The sequence below is a fragment of the Heterocephalus glaber genome, unplaced genomic scaffold (assembly GCF_053883595.1).
Source record: "Heterocephalus glaber isolate CG9 unplaced genomic scaffold, H.glaber_assembly_v1.0 deba00000613, whole genome shotgun sequence".
NCBI lineage: Eukaryota > Metazoa > Chordata > Mammalia > Rodentia > Bathyergidae > Heterocephalus > Heterocephalus glaber.
This window is the reverse complement of record NW_028258152.1, coordinates 892,388-917,047: the sequence shown is the minus strand read 5'-3', so window position 1 is coordinate 917,047 and position 24,660 is coordinate 892,388. Positions and strand designations below refer to the sequence as shown.

General features: G+C 38.7%; 1 protein-coding gene across 9 annotated transcripts in view; it reads right to left on the bottom strand.

Moving 5' to 3' along the window:
• Rnf175 (ring finger protein 175) overlaps positions 1-24,660 on the bottom strand; it is a 50,468-nt gene that overhangs the window by 20,987 nt on the left and 4,821 nt on the right. For 3 of the 9 annotated variants that reach the window (XM_087205755.1, XM_087205753.1, XM_087205754.1), the window contains exon 2: positions 16,760-16,797. The exons of 1 other annotated variant lie outside the window; for it this stretch is intronic. In XM_087205755.1, the coding sequence (XP_087061881.1) occupies positions 16,760-16,797 (38 nt within the window). Of the gene's footprint in view, positions 1-13,072; positions 16,709-16,759; positions 16,798-24,660 lie in introns of those variants that run through there. 5 more of the 9 variants (XM_004869208.4, XM_013067233.3, XM_013067232.3 and 2 more) reach the window with 4 other exon arrangements.

The window sequence follows — 24,660 nt, the reverse complement described above, 5'->3', positions numbered from 1 at the left end:
GCAAGAAAGTATGGAATCTTAGCACATAAAGGGCCCTTAGAAATGCAGTTGGTCCATATGTCCATCTCCAAATCAATCCAGACAATCTTAACTCTTAAAGAATATTCTGTACGGTTATGTAAGTATGTATATAAGTTATGCGTGTATTTATGCCTTGCCTCATTTTAAAGAGATTTGAGCAGACACAATGCTTTACTGGCACAGTATTTTCTAGTGTTTTATGGCTCTTAATTGGCAAGAAGTTTGATTTAAATAGAGCAGTGTTTCAGCCTGTGGCACATTATTTGCTTGTGTATTGAGGCAAATTAATAGTATGTGTGAAACCCAAATTCTGTGGAGGTAGTGCTCAGACCTTCAGTGGATTTGAAGAACAACAGAAGGCTTCTGTCTTATCATTCTCTTTTCTACTTTCTGCAGATGTGAAAAAATAGATGCACATTAAAAAAAATGGAGTTTATTGAAATAAATTTTACTTTTAATTAAATGCTATTAAAAGCATTTGGAAATAATTTAACTTTGACGCTCTGGCAGTGTCTACACTGTATCATAATTACCAGATGGAAAGAGAAAAATTAAAATATTCAGACGGTTGATCTATACAGTACTAAAAATGTGATTATTTGGAATTCTCCGGGTGCGTAGTATTATCCCAAACAAAATAAGAATTTTCCACTTTCTACCTGCACTTTTTGCAATCACATAGGAGCAATTAATGCCATTTTAAATTTTATATTCCAAGTAAATCATTTCTTTTGGTTTAGATATTATAATCATTGGCTCTGAATTACACAGCTCCTACGGACCACAGAATATGGTCTGTAGCAGTGGTCACATGAACACTTCAGAAGAGGGGCATGTCTGGTACAAGTTGTACCTGTGCTTTGTGAACCAGCCTCTCTCCCCTCAAGCACATTAAGCATGAGCTAATGTGAAAATAGTAATACTTCATGTATAATAAGTAGGGCCTTCAGGGTGTACGTAATTTGTATACATGACAGTACCTTCAGTGCACAAAGCTATTTGCACATATTGTGTGTGCATGTCCCACTTTTTTTTTCTAATTACTTTCCCTTGCTTAACTGCCAACTCTCGCTCAAACAGCAAGTAACCTGGGCCCCCATCTGTCATCTATTTGCTTAATTGTTCCGTTCCAGGACACATACGTAACAGTGTCAGAATTGCTACCCCTCTGCCATGAGAGACAAATTCATCCCCTACAGTAGAGTGGTGCTGATGAGTTCCTATTGGTCGAATCTGCAGACTGCTCATTTCCAAAGTTACCTAGGTCAGCACCCTCCCCCCTACGGAAATTGCTTCATACACTTGTAATGCAGTTAGATCCTTTGGTCACAGTCTCCATTTCTCCCGGGATTCTCCAATCTAATTGACTTTTGTGTGTGTGTGTGTGTGTGTGTGTGTGTGTGTGTGTGTGTGCAGCACCAGGGATTGAACTCAGGACCTTTTGTTTTTGAGGAAGGCGCAGTGCCACTGAGCTAAATCCCCAGTCACCTAATTGACTTTTAAACATTTGCATACTTTGAGGTCCATTTTTTGTACCACACAGTTCTAGGGGATTTGACAAATGTGCTCTGTCTTAAATTCACAAATGTGGTATCACACAGACTAATTTCACCGGCCTAAGAAAATCCTATTTCACACGTTTAAGCTTCCCCTTCCCTCCGAAACACCCTAATCACTGATCATGGTACTGTATAGTTTTGTTTTCAGAATGCCATATAGTTGGAATTATGCAGTATATAGCCTTTTCATACTGGCTTTTTTCTCCAAATGCTATGGTTTAGATCTAAAATGTCCCCCAAAGTCTCTTGTATTCAAAGGTTGGGCTTTTGGAAGGTGACTGGATTATGAGGGCCCTACCCTCCTCAGTGGGTTAGTCCACTGATGAATTCACAGCTCAATGCACTGTTAGGAGGTGGGGCATGGTTGGAGAAGGTAGGTCACAGGGGTTGTGACCGTGAAAAATGTATTCTTGCTCCCAGCTCTTCCATTCTCTCCCTCTTTGTTTCTTGGCTGCCACAGGTTGAGCAGCTTTCCTATGCCACACCTTCCACCATGCCATTCTACCATGTTATTTCTGCCTTGGAGCCAGCCAACCATCAACTGAACCCTCTGAAGCCATGACCCAAATAAATCTCTCCTCCTTAAGTTGTGGCTGTCAGGTATTTTGTCCCAGTGATGGGAAATCTAACCAGTACATCAAGGTTCCTCCACATCTTTTCATGGATTGATAGTATCTTTCTTTTTATTGTCGAATAGTATCCCATTGCATGGATATATCACAGTTTGCTTATTTATGTAGCTTTTATGGGACATCTTATACTTGATCTTAGCCAAAAGGCCGAGAAGCGATTACAGGACATCTTGGTTGCTTCCAGTTTGGGATGGTTATGATTAAATGTGCTGCAAATATTTACATGCAGGTTTTGTGTGAATGTAGGTTTTCAGTACAATTAGTCTATACCTAAAAGTGATTGTTGCATCATATGGTAAGATTATGATTAGCTTAGCTTTATAGGAGACAGCTCAATGGCCTCTGAAAGTGGCCTTCCGGTGTTGCATTTGCAACATGAAAGTTCTTGCTTCTCTATGTTCTCATCAACATCTACCACTGTTGGTTTCTTGGTTTTTAGCCCTTCAATAGGTATGTATTTATAGCTCACTATTGCTTTAATTTGTAATTCTCTGATGATGAATTTCTTTTCATATGCTTGTCAGCTGCAGATCTTTTTGATAAGGTGGCTTTCCAAACCTTTTGTCATTTTAAAATTAGCTTTGTATGATATATTTTAAGTATGTTTTTGATAAAATTCCTTTATCAAATATGTGTGACTACAAATATTTTCTCCTAGTTTGTGATTTTTTAAACTCTCTTAATAGTATCTTTCATGAAATGAAATGGTGTTCTATTTCAATAAGATCCCAACTATCAATATTTTTTTCAAGGAGCATGCTTTCAATATCATGTCTAAAAACTCACTTCCAAACACAATTCACCTAGATATTTGCCCTATATTATCTTCTAAATGTTCTACATTTTTACATAGATTTTAAGATCTATTTTGAATTAATTTTCATGAAAAGAATAGATTTTGTGTCCAGATTTTTCTTTTTCACTTGGAATTATTCTATTACCATTTGTTGAAAAGACTATTCTTACTTTATTGAATTGTTTTTGCTTCTTTTGTTGTGGATGAGTTGATATATTTGTGTGGGTCTGTTTGTAGATTCTCTATTCTGAGGTAGTGATCTATCTATTATTTTACCACATTGTACTGCTCACTATAGTTTTACAGTAAGATTGAGGTTGAATAGTCTTAGTCCTTCCACTTTATTCTTCTTTGGGTTGTATTGTCTATTCTGGGTTCTTTGCTTTCTAAACTAGAGTCCTGTTATTGATATATCAAGAACAGCTTGTTGGAATTTTGACTGGGCTTGTGTTTAATCTATAGATTGGGTTGGGGAGAATTAACACCTTAACAATTTTGAATCTTCCAATCCATGGGTATGGAATATTTTTCCATTTATTTTAGAACTTCTCAGTTTTCTGAATACAGATCTTGCATACATTCTGTTAGCTCTGACTACATATTTCTTTTTGTTGCTGTTATTATAAATGATGTATTTTAACTTCAAATTGTTTGATGCTAGAATATAAGAAAGCAATTGACTCTTGTACATTACCCTTGTGTCCTCAACCTTGCTCTAATCACTTCATAGTTCCAGGAATTTTTTGTTGATTTTGAGGGGGTAAGTCTTCTATAAAACATTCCTCATTTAATGATAGAGTCAAGTTCCTGTGATTAGGTAATTAACTGATTGGTAAATGGGGAATTTTTATACAGTATGTACATTACAATATTCAGAACAAAGAAATGGTCAACAGAAACTCCAACTTGCTTTTATTTGTAGAACTTTTACAGTACTGTAATGTATAACAGGACATAAAGCTTTATAGTACTGTACAGTCCATCAGCAAAACTTACAGTACTATATAAACAAAGTGTACGTACAAAAAAAGACATTGAGGCTCTATAAAGAAGATGCACAGAATTGTACAAAAAAGACGGGTTGTAAGTCTGAATAGTCATTAAATGGAATAGCTGAATAAATAATCATGTGATCTGCAAACAAAGTGTTTTGTTTCTTCCTTCTCGATCTGTGTATTTTATATTTCATTTACTTACTACACTAGCTAGATCTGACTAATGTTGAATAAGATTGTTAAGAATGGGCAATTGCCTTTGTCTTAGGAAGAAAGCATCATTTTCCACCATTAAGTAAGGTACTGTAGATTTTTGAGGAAGTTATCCCCTATTCTTAGTTTTTTTTGGGGGTTGGGTACTAGGAATTGAACATAGGACCTTTGCATTGAACTACTTTGCAAGTCCCTTTTTATAAATTTTATATTTTGAGTCAGTGTCTCACTAAACTTCCCAGGTTAACAGGGTTTTGAAACCCTGCTGCCCCAGTCTACCAGTGTGTTGGGAATACAGGTGTTTGCCACTATGCCCAGTTTGTTGAAGGTTTATTTTTTCAACCACTGTGGAAATCAGTATGGAGATACCTCACAGAACTAGGACTGGAAGTCCCATTTGACCCAGCTATTCCCCTGCTGGGTATCTTCCCCAAAGAATTAAAAGAATCATACCACAGTGACATATGTGCACCCATGTTCATAGCAGCACAATTTGTAATAGCTAAAATTTGGAAGCAGCCCAATTGCCCATCAACTGGAGACTGGATAAAGAAAATGTGTTTTTTAAAAATAAAATGGAGTACTACTCAGCCATAAAAAATGAGAAATAAGAGACATTTATAGCTAAATGGATGCATATTGAGGTGATACTCTTAAGTGAAATAAGTAAGACACACATATGTAAATACCGAATAGTTTCTCTAGTGTGAGAAACTGAAAGTGTAAGTAAGGACTAAAAGGTATAACAGATAATGTGACATAGGAAGAAAAGGGGCAAAGGGGAAGTGGGAGGGGTAGGGGAAAGGAAAGAAGGGAATGGAATTAATGAGAAAATGGAAAAATGGAAAGAAAGTCTTTAAAAATAGGGAGGGATGGAGGGGTTGAAGGGAGGGCAGGGGAAGGGGGAAAATATAAGAACCAAGAGAGATTGTATAAAGATGCAAATTTCCAATGATGAATGTTATTATATTGTATACCTAAATTGTACCAATAAAATTAATTTTTAAAAAAACAAAGTTTTTTTTGGTACTGGGAATCAAACTTGGAACCTTGTGCTTGCAAGGCAGGCGACACAACCACTGAGCTAAATTCCTGGCCCGTGTTGAAAGTTTTTATATGAACGAGTGTGCGATGTTGCTCAGTGCTTTTTCTACATCTATTAATATGATCATATGACTTTCTTAATGTAGTTATGTGAATTGATTTTTAATTGTTGAACTTGCCTTTTATATGTGGGATAAATCTCACTTTGTCATGCTGTATAATTTTAACATGTTATTGGATTTTATTTGCTAATACTGCTTTAGGTTTTTGCATTTATAAGAGATCTTGGTCTATAGTTTCCTATGTTGGACTGTCTTCATCTGGTTTTGATTATGCGAGTACTTCTGGGCTCAATGAATGAGTTTGACCCCAATTTATGGGACAGAACTGGTATTTCTTTAAATTAGTAGAATTTACCAGTAAAACCATTTGGACTTTGAGCTTTCTTTGTGGGAAAGTTATTATTGATTCAATTTTTAAAAATACATATAGCCCTATTCATCTAATCTATTTCTCTTTGTGTAAGTTTTACATAGTTTGTATCTTTCAAGGAGTTAGTCTATGTATTCTAAGTTATCCAAATTGTGGGCATAGAATTGTTCATAATATTCCTTTTTCTTTTATGTCCATGGAATCAGTAATGATGACCTTTCTTTCTTTTCTGGTATTAGTAATATGTTCTCTCTCTCTCTCTCTCTGTCTGTCTCAGGGTTCATTAAATTTATAGATCTTTTCAGAAAGCTGCTTTTGGGTTAACTGAGTTTTCTCTATTGATTTCCTATTTTTAATTTTACTCATTTCTTCTTTAATTTGTATTTCTTTTCTGCTTTCCATAAATTTATATATTTTTTTTTCCAGTTTCTAAAGGTAGATTCTCAGATTTTTTATTTCAAATCCTATTTCCTAACATATGCATACAAAGCTATACATTTCTAGTTTGTGGACTAAGAATAGTTTGTATGATTTCTATCCTTTTAAATTTATTTTGCTGTATTTTATGGCCAAGAATGTGGCTTATCTTGAATGTTCCATGGGATGTTGAGAATAATGTGTATCCTGCTGTTGTTGAATGAAGCATTCTATAAATGTCAACTAGAACAAGTTGATGGATGGAGATGCTCGGTTCAACTCAATCCTTACTAATTTCCTGCCAGACTGATCTATCAACTTCTGAAAGAGAGGTGTTGAAATCTCCAAGTATAATATTGGATTTGTATGTTTCTCTTGCAGTGTTTTCAGTATTTGCCTCTACATTTTGGTGTTCTTTTGTAAGTTACATACACATTAAGAATAGTTATATCTTCTTAAAAAAACTGGCCCATTTATTAGTATGGAATTCCTCTCCTTATCTCTGATAGTTTTCTTTTCCTGATGTCTGCTTAGTCTGAAATTAAATAGGTAACACAGGTTTCTTTTGATTAGTCTTAGCATGACATATCTTTCTCCAAACCTCTACTTTTCACATATTTATATCTTTATATGAAGTGAGTTTCTTGTAAGGAATATACAATTGGGTCTTGTATTTAATTGGTTTGTTCCCTCACATTTGAAGTGAGGATTGATATAGTTTGATTACTATCTACCATATTTCTAACTTGCATTTGTTCTTTGTTTCTTCCCCACTCCTTTGCCTTCTCTGGTTTTAACTGAGCATTTTATAGGATTCCATTTTTCGGTATACAGTTATACTTTAAAACCTTTTTAGTGGTTTCTCTGGAGTTGAGAATATACATTTACAATTAATCAAAGTCCATTCCCAAAATAATTCTGTACTATTTTACGGTAGTATATATACCTTCTAACAGGGAAATCCCAATTTCTCCTCCAACCCCATTTCATATCCTATTGTTGTCATTCATTTCACTCATCCTTATGCTATAATTACTCAGTAGATTGTTACTATTTTTACTTTGAAGAGTTTCTGAGTAGATGAATTAAGAATAGGAGAAAAAGTTAATTTTATTCTTTGTCTGACAATCTTTAAATAGATCTGAGTTTCTGACCTACATCATCTTACTTCTGAAGAGCCTTCTGACATTTCCTAAAGTAGGTCTGTTCATGATTAATACCTTAATTTTTTGTTTGAGAAAATCAATTTTTCCTTCAGATGTGAAGGAATCTTTCTCTGGACATAGAACTCTATGTTGGTGGATTTTTTCCCCCTCAATATGTTAAAAAATCTCACTCCACTTTCTTCTGTCTTGCATGGTTTGTTAGGAGAAATTGGATTAATTTTTATCCTTGTTTCCTTGTGTGTAGGGTTTTTATTTTTCCCTCTGGCTGTTTTTAAGGTTTCTCCTTTGTCTTTGTCTCTCTGCAGTGGGAATATGACAGACTTGGTATAGATTTGTTGTTGTCTCTCCAACTTGGTGTTCTTGGGTCTGTGATTGGTGTCTGTCATTAACTCTGAGCCATTATTACTGTAAATCTGTTGTGGAAAACCTTAAACCTTTTAGAGCTTTCAACGATACAAACAGCCTATGGTGGCATGAGTTCCATAGGCTCCATAGTTCCATGAGCCATGAGTTCTACAGGCTCCCCACCACAGCTATACGTATTTCCTCAACTCCATTAGCTCTTTCTTCTGTTGATATTCCAATATGTGTGTTATACTTTTTGAAATTGTTCCACAGTTTTTGAATATTCTTTTTTTTCATTCTTTTTGCTCCTTGCGTCTCAGTTTGGGAAGTTTTCACTGATTTTACCTTCAAGCTCACTGATTCTTTCCTCAGTCATATCTATTTTATTTATGGGCCAATCAAAAACATTCTTTTTGTTACAGTATTTGTGTTTTATTTCTAACATTAATTGTATATGGTTTTCTTTTTCAGTTTTGTTTGCTTGGTTTTTGCTTTTGAGACAGGGTCTTGGAAGGTAGCCCAGGCTGTCTTCCAACTTGCAGTCCTTCTACCTCTACCTCTCCAGAGCTTGTATTACAGGTGTGGGCCACCATGCCTAGCTATATTATAGTCTTTCTTAATTTCCACTTCTGTTTACATGACCCACCTGGTCTACTTTTTCCATTAGAGACCTTGGCATATTAACCCAGAGTTACTTTAGTTTTTTCACGCTGGGAATGGAACCCAGGGCTTCACACATGCTAGACAAGTGCTTTACCACTGAGCTACACCTCCCAGTCCTAACCATAGATAGTAATTTATTTTAAATCACTGGTCTGATAATTCCAAAATCCCTGCCATATCTCAGTCTGGCTCTGATGCTTGCTTTCTCTTCAGACTGTGTTTTTCTTTCCTTTAAGCATGACTCATAATTTTTGGCTGGAGAGCAGATAATAATTTAGGTAATAGGAATTTAAGTAAACAGGCTGTTAGTGTGAGGTCTTGTGTTAACTAGGAGCTGGGCTGTTTAATGTTTGTTGTAGCTTTAGGTGTCAGGGGCTTCAATTTCCACTAGTGTCTTTTTAAAATGTCTCTCCAGTGGTCTCTAGGTTCCTAATAAACTTCTTCACAGAGCCTGAGCTTTGTGGCTCTTAGCTCAAACTCCCTCTTATTGGTCAGGGTGCCATAGACACAATGGAAAGGCATCGGGGTAGCAGCATGTTCTGTCTTCCTGTGGTTGTCTTCTTTAGGCCTCTGTCCCTGAGCTTTGACCTTCACAAGTGTTTCTCAACATTCTGATTTCTTTTTTAGGTGGTATGGGAAAGCTACACTGAGATGGAGTTGGGAAATCTCTCTCCTCCAGCACTGGATAAGGTCCTGGGGAAATCTTTCCTCTTGCTGTTGTTGGCTTTGTTATGGGGCATGCTTTCGGTCTAGTTCAAAATGACCCCGAGTGGCTTCCTCCTGCCGGGAGCATTAGTTTTTCTTGGCTCTTTACCAGGAGGACCTGGTAAGGTGTTGGAGGTAAAACTTATGAAAATATGAGATGCCTCTAGGATGGTGGCTGCCAAGTTTCTGACTCTCGCAGTAGTCTAGACTTCACTTTTAGGAATTCTTCCAAGTTCCTACCAGCCTATGGCTCTGGCTGCTTTTGCTCTCAGAAATCAATCTTACCTGTGATCACCTGCATTCGCCTGTCTCCATAGATTTTAAGGTGGTTTTCCCTGTGACTTTAATTTAGTAAAGATGGATTCAAGAACAGTTTTTGGTATGTAGTTTGGTCAGCCTTTTTCTTTTTATAAGACAGGAGTGATGTCTTTCAAGTTTTTTACATGTTGGCGATGAAACCAGATGTTCTTCCTATTTTTTTTTTCATATTCCATCATTTTAAATGCCAGGGAACTGAGGGTAAGTGAGTAGCTAGATCTTCTACCTCCTAAACCAATGCTCTTCCTTTCATCATCCTGACTCCAGTTCCTATTCATACATTTTGCAAAACCAGCCCAGGGAACTGTCCTTAAAATAGCATTGGCAGAGTAGAAGGTTGTGGCAAGGCAAGATACACAGGTGCACTGATTTGAAAAAACAACCAAAATCTTCTAATGGAGAATGTAGACCAATGGCTGAATGGTTACTTTAGTTTTACAAAGCATCTAGAAAAGGATTCTTTTATTGGCAGACTGCTTTTATAGGATATGATTAAGTTTGCACAAATATTAGAGATAAGCAATATCTCTTGAATACATTCAGAGCCAAGGTTGGTTTAAGGTTATCAGTCACTGTTAGAAGTCCTCATAGGAAAATGTTTCTGAATCACAACTCTGCAAGACAGGTTCTTATCTTGGATACTATCATTTGGAGATAAGGAAACCATGGTTCAGAGATATTTAAGGAGCTTATCTTTATATGACAGCAAATAACTAGTGAGATTGGATTCTGGTCTGTTTTCTGAAACTAATTAGTTATATGACTTTGGCCAACTTACTTAAACTCTCTGAACCTCATTGTACAAAGGGAAATAAAAAATAATTACTACCCAGGTTAACTGAGCTAATGTACACAAAGCACTCATTGTGGCTATAATAGCAATTTATTTGGCAATTTATAATATGGTAATTTTATAGTATATAATATAATATAGAATATTATAGTAATTATAATTAATATATATGAGTTCATTTCTAATATTGATGGAGGTCACAATATCAAGTCATGGAAATAAACTTTACTATATGGTCCCTTATAGGAAAGAGCTAAAAACTTCATGAATCTTATGTGTTCAGAGCTCTCGGTAGCTCTGACAGTTTCCATGTAATCTTTGAGCCAAGAGAAATAATCTAAAAGCTAAGTACTCTCTAAATAGGCTACTTAGGCCAGCACTTATGGAAACATGCCCATCAAATCCCAGCCCCAAAGCATTCCATAGGGTAGCTCATTGGCTCCAGGTTTTTTTCAATTATTGTTCATGGTGAGTACAATAAGAAAGCAGGGTTAGAATAAGCTATGGCACCCTGGGAACATTTCCTGCTCCAATGGTTGCAGACATCACTGGGAGTCCCTGGAATGGCTGTGTTCTGATGATGGCCTCTGGTGAACTCCCAAGAAGGAATACAAAGTGTACATCAAAGTCAGGGCTGCAACATGGGAAAGCTTGCCTCTCACCATAAGCCAAAGTCAATGAGCAGAGAACACAGTGGCTACTCCACCTTTCCTGCTGGGACAATGTTAGTAATAAAGGGACTGATGGAGAAAGAGGTAGAAAATATCCCAGGGTCCAACCAACTCCCAAGCTAACCTGGCAGTGTCCCAGTGGGGCCACCATGAGACACATCTGCTCTGGACTACCACGGGAGCATCTTTATCTAGGCTCTTGGGTTTGTCAAAGTGCCAGGCAGGGGAGGCCATGGTCTCAGTGACCTTAGGTGGTCTTTAGGACCACAGAGCCCCTCTGAGTAGCCATAAAATAGAGGAGCAATGTGGTAGAAGGAGACAGAAACAGCAACCTTATGGAGCAAAAGTGGGAAGACTGAGGGGTTCTGAGGGCAAAGACAGGGTCTCTGGGGAGGCAGTGAAGCAGTGTGGGCTGCACGGGGAACAGCGGGGAATGGCTCAGACAGACACTTCAATAGGCCAGCCAGATGCCAGGTTGAGGGCAGTCTGCATGGGCCCGTGTGGGCTAAGTCGGTAAGGGCAGAAGCTCCAGGGGTCACAAGTACTCAGAGGGGACTTGGAGTGCAGCAGCAGGTATCCTCAAAGAGCTGACAAGAGGAAGATGGACTCTGACATAAGCCACCTCAGAAGCCCTCAAAAATGGCAGAGGAGGAACGTGACACAATGCAAGTCAACTCACTTCCCTTCCAGGGCAAGGGCTGTCTGTGCACAATCCATACCGCTGCTACCTTGGAAACAGAACTTATTTCTCTATCTAATCTGGAGCTAACTCTAAGTTATCAGGAAAAGGTGGAAGAGACCTATGAACTAATTTCTTAGGATCTCAATTTCACTTTAGGTATTCCTATCTTAGATATTTCCATCTTGCAGGTAGAAAAACTATAGTTAAGATATATTTGAGGAGTTTTTGATGTGAGACTGAATAGTGAAATTTGATTTTAGTTTCATTCATTTAAAAAATTATCCAAGTGCGATATAATGTGTGTATTTTAACTGAGAAGACAATGGTGTCATGGTAGCAAATTCATGCATTTGCATTAAAACACGCATTCATGTGTGCATTAAAAAAATAAGATGGCCAGGGATTTAGCTCAGTGGTTCCACCACCTGCCTCGAAAGCGCAAGGTCCCGAGTTTGATTCCCAGTACCAAAAAACAAAAAGAATTAAAAAAAATAAACAAGATCCCCATTTCTCACCAAAATATTAAAAATGGCCTAAATTTAAATATTGCTCAGTATTGAGAATTCCTTTAAATGGTATGCTAACACAAAATAATGTTCATGAAGAGTAAACATAAACTACAGGACTGGTCCTGGTCCAATACCTCATACACTGTCTTCTTGCACAGTGTCTGGTCCAGCACCCAGCGCCATGTGGAGTGTCCACTGAGGACCTTCTCCCTTTGCAGCATCCTCAGGACTTAGGTCTCGCTTGAGTCTAAACTGGTGGATCTCAAAGTATGGTCCCAGGACCAGTGGCATCAGCATCAGTGGGAACTTGTTAGGCACACAACTTATCAGGTCTTTGTTGAATCAGAAACTTTGGAAGGAGACCTTGGAATGTGATTTAACAAGCCCTCCTGGTGATTCTGATGCAGCCTACGATGTGAGAACCACTGCTCTACACACTGCAGTGCAAGGTCGCAGGTCCAGGAGGGACAGGGTGTGACTCTGGGCCCTGCCCGAGATGGGGAAGCGCTGGTGGATATGCTGCAGTGAGACAGCTCTGTGAGAAAGCAACCTTGCTCTGTGTTGCTGGGGTCAGTGTGGTCTTTACTTGCACGGACATGTTTTCATGGATATGCAAACCACTCATGGCAAGACTACTGCAAATATTTATTATTATTTATTTATTGCTAAGAAACACAGCCTCAATCTTTTGCTTTTCTTTTCCTAATCTTCCTTTCCCTGGACCATCAGCAGAAGTTGTTTATGCATACTTTCCCACCTCCAAAACCAAAGGCTTACCTATTCTAAAGGCTCTCTAGGCACTATTGACATGCAGGCCAAATACTTTCTGCTGTGAGGAGCTGTCTTCTATGGTAGGGAGTTTACCACCATCCTTGGACTCTATCCACCAGATGCCAGTAGGAGTTCCTCTCTCCTTTCTGTTCCCAACTAGGGTGTGACAATTATATTTCCACACATTGCCCAATGTCTTGTGGAGGCAAAGCTGCACCTGCCTGAGAACCACAGGGTTAACCCAAGTCCCTCTTTCCAAGTCACTGAGGAGGCAAAAGGCAGCAAAAGGACAGTCAAGCTGACACGCTGCAGCAGGCTTCCAGCGGCTGGGGCAACTCACATTGTAGGACCGGCCGTGCCTCTGTCTCCACCGCACCAGCACCACCTGAGCAATGACCAGGGCACAGAGGAAGACCAACACCATCTCCACGTGCATGGACTCGTGGCCCCGGTGCGTCTTGTACATCCGCTCCTGCTGCAGACTGGAACCGCAAATGAGCCCATCTGAAAAAGCCCTCAACCCTCTCACATTCAGCAAAACAAAACAAGACAAACAACAACAAACAAACAACCAAACAGAAGGCAGGGCTCACAGGAAGATGAGGGTTGCCACTGTAGGTGGTGGTAAGTTTTTTATTACTAAGTCTTTCTTGCTTTCTCCCCTTCCTCCTAGGTTTGGGAAAAGATAGCCAATTCTGTCAACAAAACCAATGCCTCTCAGCTCTTTGCTTTCCCACATCATTTTGACCTGAATCTTATTCTCCTCTCTCTCTCTCTTTCTCATACTGGTGATTGAACCCAAGATCTTTGCCTTCAGCTACATCTCTAGCTCTTTTACATTTTGTTTTACTTTGACAGTCTTATGTAAGTCGGCTAAGTTGCCCAGGCTGGGTTTGAACTTATAGTCATCCTGCCTAATCAGTCTTGTCTCTTAAGTTAAGCAGCGAGGCTGAGAAGGACTGATGAGCCCTGGAAGACTTGGGCTCCAGTCCCTGATCTGCCAGTTCATTGCTTCGTGTCCTTGGGAAATTCACTTATCTTTTCTGAGTCTCAGTTTTCTCATTTGTAAATTCAAGATAATCCCTCTAAACGTCTTGGTTTATATGACATAATACTCATGCTTTTTTAGTTGTACCTATATGAAAAATAATAACAATTATTAGGCATAATCATATAAAACTGTCATTTTTGAAAGTCAAAAACAGAAGAGCATTGGTAACTTCAAGTACTTTCCACTATTTTCAAATAAAAGGACATCCTGCCAATGGTGCCTATGCTGAAGTGGAAAATGCTTTTTTTTTTTTTGACTTTAATGGCATCTTTCTGTCCCTTTTATCTTATCTAAACTACTGGGATTAAGGCAGTGCCAAACCAATCAGTGGACTGATTTAGTTATCACACACCCTTAATCCTAGCATCACACACTCTAGATTCAGCCACCTCTGAAAAAACCCTAACCCCATGAGGCTTTGAGGGGGCCTCTAGACACAAACCATAACATTCCTCCCCTGGACCCTCAAAGACTCATGCACATCCTGTTACGCAAAAGGCATTTAGTCCACCTCTAAGAGTTGCCAAAGTCCTAATAGTTTTAGCACTGCTGAAAATTTCAAATTCAAAATCTCCTCTGAGATTTAAGTAAAACTCTTAGCTGCAAATCCCTGTACAAATGAAAAGAAAGTTAAGCACTTCCAACATTCAATGGCACAAGATAGACATTACCATTCCAAAAGTTACAAACAGGGGGATCCAAAGGAATAGGACCAAAACAAGTCCAAAATTCAGCAGGCTAAACATTAAATCCCACAGTTCCACTTCCAGCATCCTGAAGGGGAAAATGTTATCCATGGGACAAGCAAAAGCTCCACAGTGAGCTGTATGGAGTGTTGTATAATTACTATAGGGAGAAAGAATGGGCCTTTGTGTTTTCTTTGACATGCATAGACATTCAGACAACAGCAGGATGGTTCAGTTTTTAGTTGGGAAGTTAGTTTTGCACATTAGAGAAAATCATTCCATGTATGTCTTATGGCTTAACTTCCTAGAATAGAAATGACCTTGAAGAAGCCTAAAGAGCTGCAGTTCTTGACCTTGATCTTCAGTTAGAAATCATGAAGAGATTTAAAAATCCCAGTGCTGAGCTGTACCCTGGATCAATTAAGTACCGTCGCTGTGTGTTAGGGGCTGAATCACTTCCCCCTGCCCCAGATTCTTATGGCAAAGACCTAAGCCTTATTTGCTCGACCCGTCAGCTGAAACTTGCCCAGTCCGGGACCGGGACGTTTGTTTAGCTTCCGGAATTCTGAGTAAATTAGTTTCTGCTGTTTAAGCCACTTGGCTGTGGCATTTTGTTAGCGCAGCCTTAGCAAATGAGCATTTCCAGGATGGAAGCCAGGCATCATTAATTAATTTTTTTAAATTCAAATTTATTTCTTAACTGATATATGAAAACTGTACATAGCAATGGCATATGGTGTTTAAATGTTCAAAGCATTGGTAATTTTGAAAGCTTCCCACATGATTTTAAGGAGCAACTAAGATTGAGATCCGCTGGTCCAGAGTGGGAGTGAGGCCTGGAGTCAGGAGGAGGAGAAAGGGGAAGGATTCTGAGCGTTGCCAACTGCTAAATATTGGTTAACTCATCTCTCACTACATGGGCACCACCAGTCACAAGGTCCCCCCCTAAAGTTTCCACTCGTAAGTAGTCACTGTGTGCAGATAGCTAGGGAACCAACCAGAAAACACTGCTGGGGAATATTCTGTGCCTCAAAACTGTCACCTTTAAAAAAAATTTCTTTTGGTACCAGGGATCGAACTCGGGTCCTTGCGCTTGCGAGGCAGGCGGCGGAACCACTGAGCTAAATCCCTAGCCCAAGACTGTCACCTTTTAAAGACTCCCGAGGGCTACGCCAACTGGCTTCTCTCTGCCAGCATTTCCAGAATCTGGAAGAACCGAATGGTTCAGAAAGGCTCCCATCCAAATCCCAGGGGTGCCCCCTGGTGGAGAAGGTGTAGAAACGAGCCTCCGGGAGCCTGTAAATTATCCGGCTGGACTCCAGCTTCCCTGGGATGGACTCTCAGAAGGTTGGTTCCGGAAGGTACATAGATGGACAGAAACTCCTTCATTGATCAAATGAAGCTGAGGCCAGATCCTGGAAGCAACTTAAATAAAATCGCAGAGCTCTTAATCTCTGTTGGAAGCTGAATTTAGAAGATAAGAATGACTTGTAGAAGCTCACATCAATAAAGAATACATTCATTCCTCCAAAGAAATGGAGAGGGAAGAAAAATGAAAAAGGTACAAGAGCTTAGGTATGGTTTTAACAGCCCTAAATCCAAAATAAATATTTAATATTCTATGTAACTAGTGAACTTTCAACTTAGGCCATGTGGATGGAACAGTGAATTCATCATCAATCTAAGATAGGACTTGCACAGATAGAAAATAAAATATTATTTATGATATTAATTTATCTACTGTATATGTGCACACACATGCATACGTATACACAGGTATAATTAGCATGCATCTCAAATGGGTTAACTGATGTGGAAGTACTTCGAAAAGTATAAATTAGTATCCAAATGTAAAAAGCATTCCTTATTTTGTGTAGGAATACATTGATAATCGATTATTACCATGCAAAAATCAAAGAACTATTTATGTTTGTTTCATGTGCAACTCTCCGTGCCCAGTGGCCTCATAGTAGGTCCCAGAACACATAGGAAGTAGCACATACAGAAAACCAGATGTATCATGTGCTACAATAAATATTAACGATTTCACCATACGTTAAAGACTGTATTAATCTAGCTTTGTGGCACTGCATAGATCAAAGTGCAGGAAACTGATGAAATCCGTGCCATTTTGGACTACAGTGCCTTTATTCTACAGAGACACTGGCTATCTTATCTCTGCCTTTCCTCTCTTGAGGAATTTACAAATAAAACGACAACTCCAATTTCTCAAACTGTTAAGATGGAAATATATTTAATAAAACAATTGTTAAAAATACCAGTCACTTACTTCCATGCATCATCTTCAGAAAGCTTTGTGTGAGAAATCTGAAAAAAAGGATCCTTGTTAAAATTTCCTTACTTTCTTAGCTTGTATTTTAAAGCACTATACAAGAAACTCAAACTGAAAATCAGTGATGTTCTCTAGTAAGAGTTAATTAAGGATGAAAGCCCTAATAAAATAATTTGATCCAAAACGAAAACAAATGAGTAACAACAAAACATCAGCAATTAGCTCACTGTCGATGATTTTGCTGCTAGGTTGGAGTACCTGATGGGGCTCCATTCCTGCATTTTGGATTTGGCAAATTGGCCAAGGTTAGAGAGCCTTCCAGTAGACAGTGCTGCTCTGGCTTCCGGGATATCATGTGTGAATCCAGTGCCCACCCCAAAACATTTATTTTGCTGCTGTCTTAAATGATGTCAGTGTGAAAACATTCCTCCAAGTTCAGGGTTTTGGACATGGACAGACTGGAATTGTATTTGTTAGGAGCAATGCTGACCCTCCTGGTACGGAGGCATCGATAGTGACCCCAGGGAAGGGTGCATTCTGGCCTTGTAGCCTTGCAGTTGAACTGGAGAGCACAGGCCTGTTCCCAGGACAGAGTCTACCCTTGTGCTGCCTTCCCTTGACTGCTGCTAATCCACTGTATTTGAAACATTTAAATCCAATCACTGGAAAGACATCATCTTCTCAGAGAGCAAAGACAACCGAATCCCCAGTCCAGCAGTGTTAAAAGACACTGTTTGAAAGCTAAAAGCTCCAAAGATGGCAAAGAAGGAAAGGCAAATAAAACATTTGTTATACAAACCTGGTATTAACCAGATTTTCTCCCCTATGCTTTCTTCAAATGGTGTAATTAATTCTGGCAGATGGAAAGAAACAAATGCCATCCATGGTCCGCCTAGGATTCCTCTGACTGGAGGTAAAGGGGCTCCTTGAGAACATCTAGACTTCTGTCAGAGGCATGAGGGACCCTCTTACAGGAGACAAAGGTCTGGATGACAGGGCTTAAGTGTCACGGTTTGGTTTAGGCAGCATTTGCACAGTGCTGCTTCCAGGGCTTCCTTAATGATGCCAGGAAGGAGGAATTAGGTGGTGCGGTGTTGATGCTGGCAGCTTCTCCTGCCTGTGTGGCTCCGGGTGATCCCACCAAGTGGGTCCCCAGTACACAAATGGAGGTCCCAGCAGCCAGGCTCAATGTCAAATTCTAAGAACAAAAAAACCACTCAGGTAATACTGGTACCTGTCTCCCCTTTGTTTGAGAGACTGCTATCTGCTGACCTCTGCTTTGAGGGGAAACCAGGGGATGGGCTTTGAGCTGTACGCCATGTGGCCATCGAGCAGCACCCAGCAACCAGTGGTCCTTTGGGTAATGACCTTGGGCACATCACTAACCTATGTTTGTCTCTATTTCCTTAATAGACACTGGCGGTTGATACAACAACCACTTATGCCCACTTCACTGGGATTCTGTGAGCATAAGTAACACATTACATGAGAGTTGTATAGAAGATGCTTAATTCAAGAACCAATTATCTTACTAAAAGTTATAACCTATAGTACTCTCTTCTTTGTGTTCTCTAAGGCTCCTAGGGTTTGATGTTAAAATTAGCTTAAACCAGAGGTGTGGTAGTGCATACTTGTGATCCCAGCTACTTCAGGGGCTGATGCAGGGGGGCTGCAAATTTGAGGTGAATCTGGGCAACTGAGTGAGACTCTGTCTCAAAATAAAAATAAAAAAGAGCTGAAGGATAGCTCAGTGGTAGAGGGCTCATCTGGCATATGCAAGCCCTTGACTATTCCTTAGCACCACTGAACTGTTAATTATGTTGACAGAAAAGTTCCATTTGCCTTTTCCTCGTAATATAGCCCCGATCTTACCTGTCTCCAACCATCCACTAGAATCTAAGTCCTTTCTAATGAGGTAGGGTGATATTCTGTTGAATACCAGGAAAGTTTAGGGGGTAGAAATTATACCTAAAAAAACTTCCATTAAATACAAGAAAGAATTTCCTTAGGTAAAGTGATACTGAAACTACTATTTCTTGGATAAAAAGTATGACTGTATTCATCACCTTCTGTTGTTGGTACAAAATGCTGGGCATCCACAATCAAAAGGAAAAATGGTTTCTTTGGCTTATGGTTTCAGGGGATTAGGTCTATGGTCAGCTGGCCTTAAGGCAGAAACATCATGGTAGAGGGATTGGGGGAGAACTTCTTACCTCACAGCAGCCAGAAACAGAGAGCAGCAGAAGAGCCCCAGAGGAAGGTGAAGGAAACTATATATAGCATTCAAGATCACTCCCCCTGGCTCACCCAGACATTGTGCTTCATTAAACTCTTAAGTGTCTCTTCAGCTAATCAAATTGACAATCAAGATTAGCCATTACAATGATGATACTCTTCAAGAGATCTCTCTTCTAGTTATAGTTCCCAATAACTAGAAAACAACTTTTTTTTTTTTCTAGAAAGGAGTCTACTTTTAGGGCAATATTTTCCAATATACAGCAAAACCTTGGATTGTGAGTACTTTGTTCTTCAAGTATTCTACAAGATGAGCAAACATTTCTAATAAATTTTAACTTGATAAGGAGCTTGGTGAACTCAAAGATGATATAACTAAATGGCTAATGGACTTAATAAACAAAATGTCTATCAAACTTACACAAGACACAAATAAAAGGCTAACTGAGCTAAACAAAATGACACCAACATGAATGACCAGTTTAGCAAAGAATTAGAGCTCATGAAAAGGTACCAAACATAAATCCAGGAGATTAAAAATTCTATTGAAAGTATGGGCAGCAGAAGTAACCAGTGTGCGGACAGAATATCAGAAAAGAAGATATAGCAGATTCAGGTGACCATATACTCAGAGATACCTTAAAAACAGCAAGAGAAAATAGAAAATGGATCCAACATCTGCTAGATGATGCAAAGAAGACTAACCTAAGATTCACTGGAATTAGTGAAAAAGCAGCAGACAGCACAAATGGCATAAAGAACCTGTTTGCCGAACAAACAGCAGAAAAATTTCCAAGAATGGGGAAAGATTTTAACACAGAGATAAATGAGGCATATAGAACCCTGAATGGCCATGATCAAAAAACAACTTCTCCAGCGATATATCATGTATAGGTACAAATTCCCAATAATGAATGTGATCATAACATATGCCTAAAATGTACCAATAAACTTAATGAATAAAAACCCCCAGAATCCTGAAACCTGGTAGAGAAAAGCAACAAATCACTTTTAAAGATAAACCCACTAGAATTATAGCGGACTTCTCAAAACAAACCTTATAGGCATGAAGAGCTTGGAATGAAGTTTCAAGCCCTAAAAGAAAATAACTTCTAACCTAGATTTATATATCCTGCAAAATTATCTTTCAAAATTGATGGAGAAATGAGGTGTTTCATACCCCTAAACCAGTACTTCAAATAATTCTCAAGGATATGCGAGGAAGAGACAATGGAGCCAACAATGCCACAAAAGTCTAATGGAATGAATACGCTAGGAAGGGAAAGCAGTTAAGTGGTGGTGGTGGTGGTGGGAATAAGCAACCAGAAAATAATGCAATGATGGGAATAAACCAGTAACTTTCAGTAATAGCTCTCAGTGTGAATAATCTCAACTCTCTAATCAAAAGACATAATTTTATAAACAAAAAACTCAACACATGCTGTATACAACAAACAGGCATCTTATTTTCAGACAAAGTGGACTTCAAGCCCAAACCAATCAGAAGATGAAAAGAACACAATATATTGGTTAAGGGAGCAATTCAACAGGAGGAGATAACAATTATAAATATAAATGCACTGAACACCAGCACACTCAACTTCATAAAACAACACTTCTGGACACAATACACCATGTAAGCATCAACACAATTATGAGAAGGGGTAAATATGCCACTATCACAAATAGAGCAGCTACACACATACACACAAAACAAAGAAATTTCAGAGTTGAACCACACCTTTGAAAAAAATGGATTTAATAGATGTCTGGAGAGTGTTTCAGCACCACGAACAAAATATACATTCTATTCAGCAACACATGGAACTTTCTCAAAAATAGATCACATACTGGTCCATAAAGCATGCTTAAAGAAATACAGAAGAATCAAAATTATCCCATGTATGTTATCAAATCATAATGCAATCAAACTAGACATCAATGACAATAAACACAGAAATGATGCAAACACAGGAAGATTAAACAATTCACTCTTGAACAATCAATGGGCCACAGAAGAAATCAGACAGTTCTTAGAATCAAATGATAATACCAGTACAACATACCAAAACTTATGGGATAAAAGCAGTTTTAAGAGGGAAGTGTATAGCTGTGAATACCCACATCAGAAAAAACAGTAAGCCCAATAAATAACCTAGTGATGCACCTTAAGATTCTAGAAAAGCAAGCACAATACAAATCCAACACTAGTACAAGGAAGGAAATTATAAAGATCACAGCAGAAATTAATGAAATTTAGTCTAACAAAACAATATAAAGAATCAATGAATTGAAGAACTGGTTCTTCAGAATAATAGACAAACCCTTAGCCAATCTTACCAAAAGAAGGAAAGAAAAGACTCATATCAATGCAGTTGGAAATAAAAAAGGTGAAGTCACAACAGACCACCAAAATACAGAAGATTATTGGTAACTACTTTGAAAACCTGTACACCAGCAAATTGGAGAATCTGGAAGATGAGGATAGATTCCTAGATACATATAAATTGCTAAAACTGCACCAAGAAGATATAAAAACCCCAAATAATCCAATAATAGGCAATGACATTTTTAAAAACCCTACCAACTAAGAAAAGCCAAGAACCCAATGGATTTACCACTGAATTATACAAGAATTTCAGGGGAGATCTAATACCAATACTCCTCAAACTCATTAATGACACTGAAAGGGAAGGTACTTCCAAAGTCATTCTGGATGCTAGCATTATGTGATTCCAAAACCAGGCCAGGACCCAAACTACAGGCCAGTATCTTTAATGAATATAGATACAAAAATTCTCAATAAGATTCTCACAAACAGAACACAACAACCCTCAAGAAGACCATATATCAGACAATGTGGGCTTCATTCTAGGGATGCAAAGATGGTTCAGCATAGTGTTATGGTTTATATCTAGATATGCCCCCAAAGCTTCCTGCAGTCATGGGTGGGACTTCTGGGAGGTAATCAGGTCATGGGTGTGTGATATTGGATTAGTCCCATGACGGTGGGTGTTATGTTGGGAGGTGAAGTCTGGTGGGAAGAGGTGAACCACTGGGGGAGTGGCCTGGAAGGATATATCCTTCCCACTCCCTGAACTGTCTCTACTTCCTGCCTGTGGAGCTGTTTCTCCTCTGCCTTGCCTCTCTGGAGTGCCACCTTGCCTTGAAGCCAGCTGAACGTAGACTGAAGCTTCTACAAACTGTGAGCCAAAACAAACCTCTTGTAGATGTTGGGCATTTTGTTTCAGCAAAGAGAAAGCAACTAAGGCAATATGTAAATCAATAGATATAATACAACACAAAGTAGAAGCAAGGATAGAAATCATACGATCATCTCAATAGGTGCAGAGAAAGCCTTTGACAAAATCCAATATCCATCATGACAAAAACCATGAGGAAAATAGGTATAGAAGGACCTTATCTCAATCTGATAAAATACTCTTCCCACAAATCTACTGCCAACATCATATTAAATGGGGGAAAACTGAAAGCGTTCCCTTTAAAATCAGAAAAAAACCCAAGATGTCTACTGTCACCACTCCTGTTCAACACAGTAGCGAAACATTAGCCAGGGCAATCAAGACAAAGAAATAGGAGAGATGTATGTATGTGTGTATGTATCTATCTTTCATCTATGAAAGGAAGAAGTCAAGTTATAATTATTTGGAGATGAAATGATCTTATACATAGAAGACCCCCCAAAAAAATCCTACCAAAAGACTCACAGAATAGCCAAATTCAATAGTGTAGCAGGCTACAAAATCAACACAAAAAAATCAACAGCATTCCTGTACACTAATAATAAACTCACCAAGAAAAAAATTAGGAAAATAATACCACTCACCATAACATCAAGAAAAATGAAATACTTAGAAATTGACTTAACCCAGGAAGTGAAAGACCTCTACAACTAGAAAACTAGAGTCCTTTGAAAAAGGACTTTGGACAGCACATTAGAAAATGGAAAGATGTCCCCTCTTCCTGCCTAGGCAGAAACAATATTGTCAAAATGGCCATACTTCCAAAACTGATATACAGATTTAATGTAATTCTAAACAAAATATCAATAGCATTGCCCAAAGAACTATGAAAAACAATCCTAAAATTCAGAAGAGACTAGGATAGCAAAAGCAATCCTGGGTAACAAGAACAAAGCAGGAGACATCACAATCCTGGACTTTAGGTTTTATTACAAAGCCACAGTGATAAAAACAGCATAGCACAGGCACAAAAACAGACACGTGGATCAATGGAACACAGTAGAGGTAGAGGATACAGAAACCAGGAATATTTTGCCCTCTGATCTTTGACAAAGGGACCAAAAAAAAAAAAAAGTGCTGGAGAAAATATAGCCTCTTTAATAAAAGGTGCTGGGAAAACTGGCTATCCACATGCAGAAGACTGAATCTAGACTCATATCTCTCACCACGTACTAAACTAAAATCAAATGGATCAAAGATCTAAATGTTTGAACAGAAATACTTAATCATCTGGAAGATAAAATGGTTAAAACTCTTGAAAACATAGGCATAGGCAAGAACTTCTGAACAGAACTCCAGTGCACAAGAAATAACATCAAGAATCAACAAATGGGATCACATAAAATTAAAAAGATTCTGCAGAGCAAAAGAAACAACCAACATAGTGAAGTGACAACCTACAGAATGGGAAAAAATATTTCCACCTATGCCTTAAACAGACGGCTAATATCCAGAATGTATAAAGAACTCAAAAAAATTAGTCCCCCCCAAGTAAAAGCCCCAGTCAATAATGGGCATCTGAGATAAACAGACACTTCTCAGAAGAAGAAATACAAATGGCCAATTAATATATGAAAAGATGTTCAACATCACTGGCCATTAGAGAAATGCAAATTAAAACAACATGGAGATAGCATCTTAATCCAGGGAGAATGGCCAACATCAAGAAATCTAATAACAAATGCTGGCCAGGCTGCAGGAAAAAGGAATCCTTCTACACTGTTGGTGGGAACATAAACTAGTACAATAACCTTGGAAATCAGTATAGAGATTCCTCAAAAAACTAAAACTAAAAATTCCATTCAGTCCAGCTACTCTCCTAGGTATCTCCCCCAGAGAGTAAACGGCATCCCATTACAGTGATGCATGCATGCATACCCATGTTTAGAGCAGCACAATTCAAAATAGCTAAATCTTGAAAGCAGCCTATATATCTATCAACAGATGAATAGATAAGGAAACTGTGATATTTATCCACAATGGAGTACTACTCTGGCATAAAGAAGGATAAACTTGAGTCATCTGTAGGAAAATGAACATCAAGACTCTAATGTTTAGTGAAATAAACCAGACACACAAGCTTCACTATCACATTGTTTCTCTCATATGAGAAGCCCAAAGTATAAATAAAGAGCAACATAAAGGATGGATGACAGGAAACGGGGAGCTAGAGCTTGTGCGAGTGGGAAAGGCCAAGAGACCGAGTGAGCTGGGAGGGAGGGGAGAAAGTGGAGGGGAATGGAGGTAGAAGGAATTGAAACGTGTTGTGTACAAATACCAACTCCCTATGATGGATGTAATCATAACGTACTGCAAACATGTAATAAGAAAAATAAAAATTTAAGGGGCTGGGGATCTAGCTCAGTGGTGCTGCCACCTGCCTTGTAAGCTCAAGGTCCT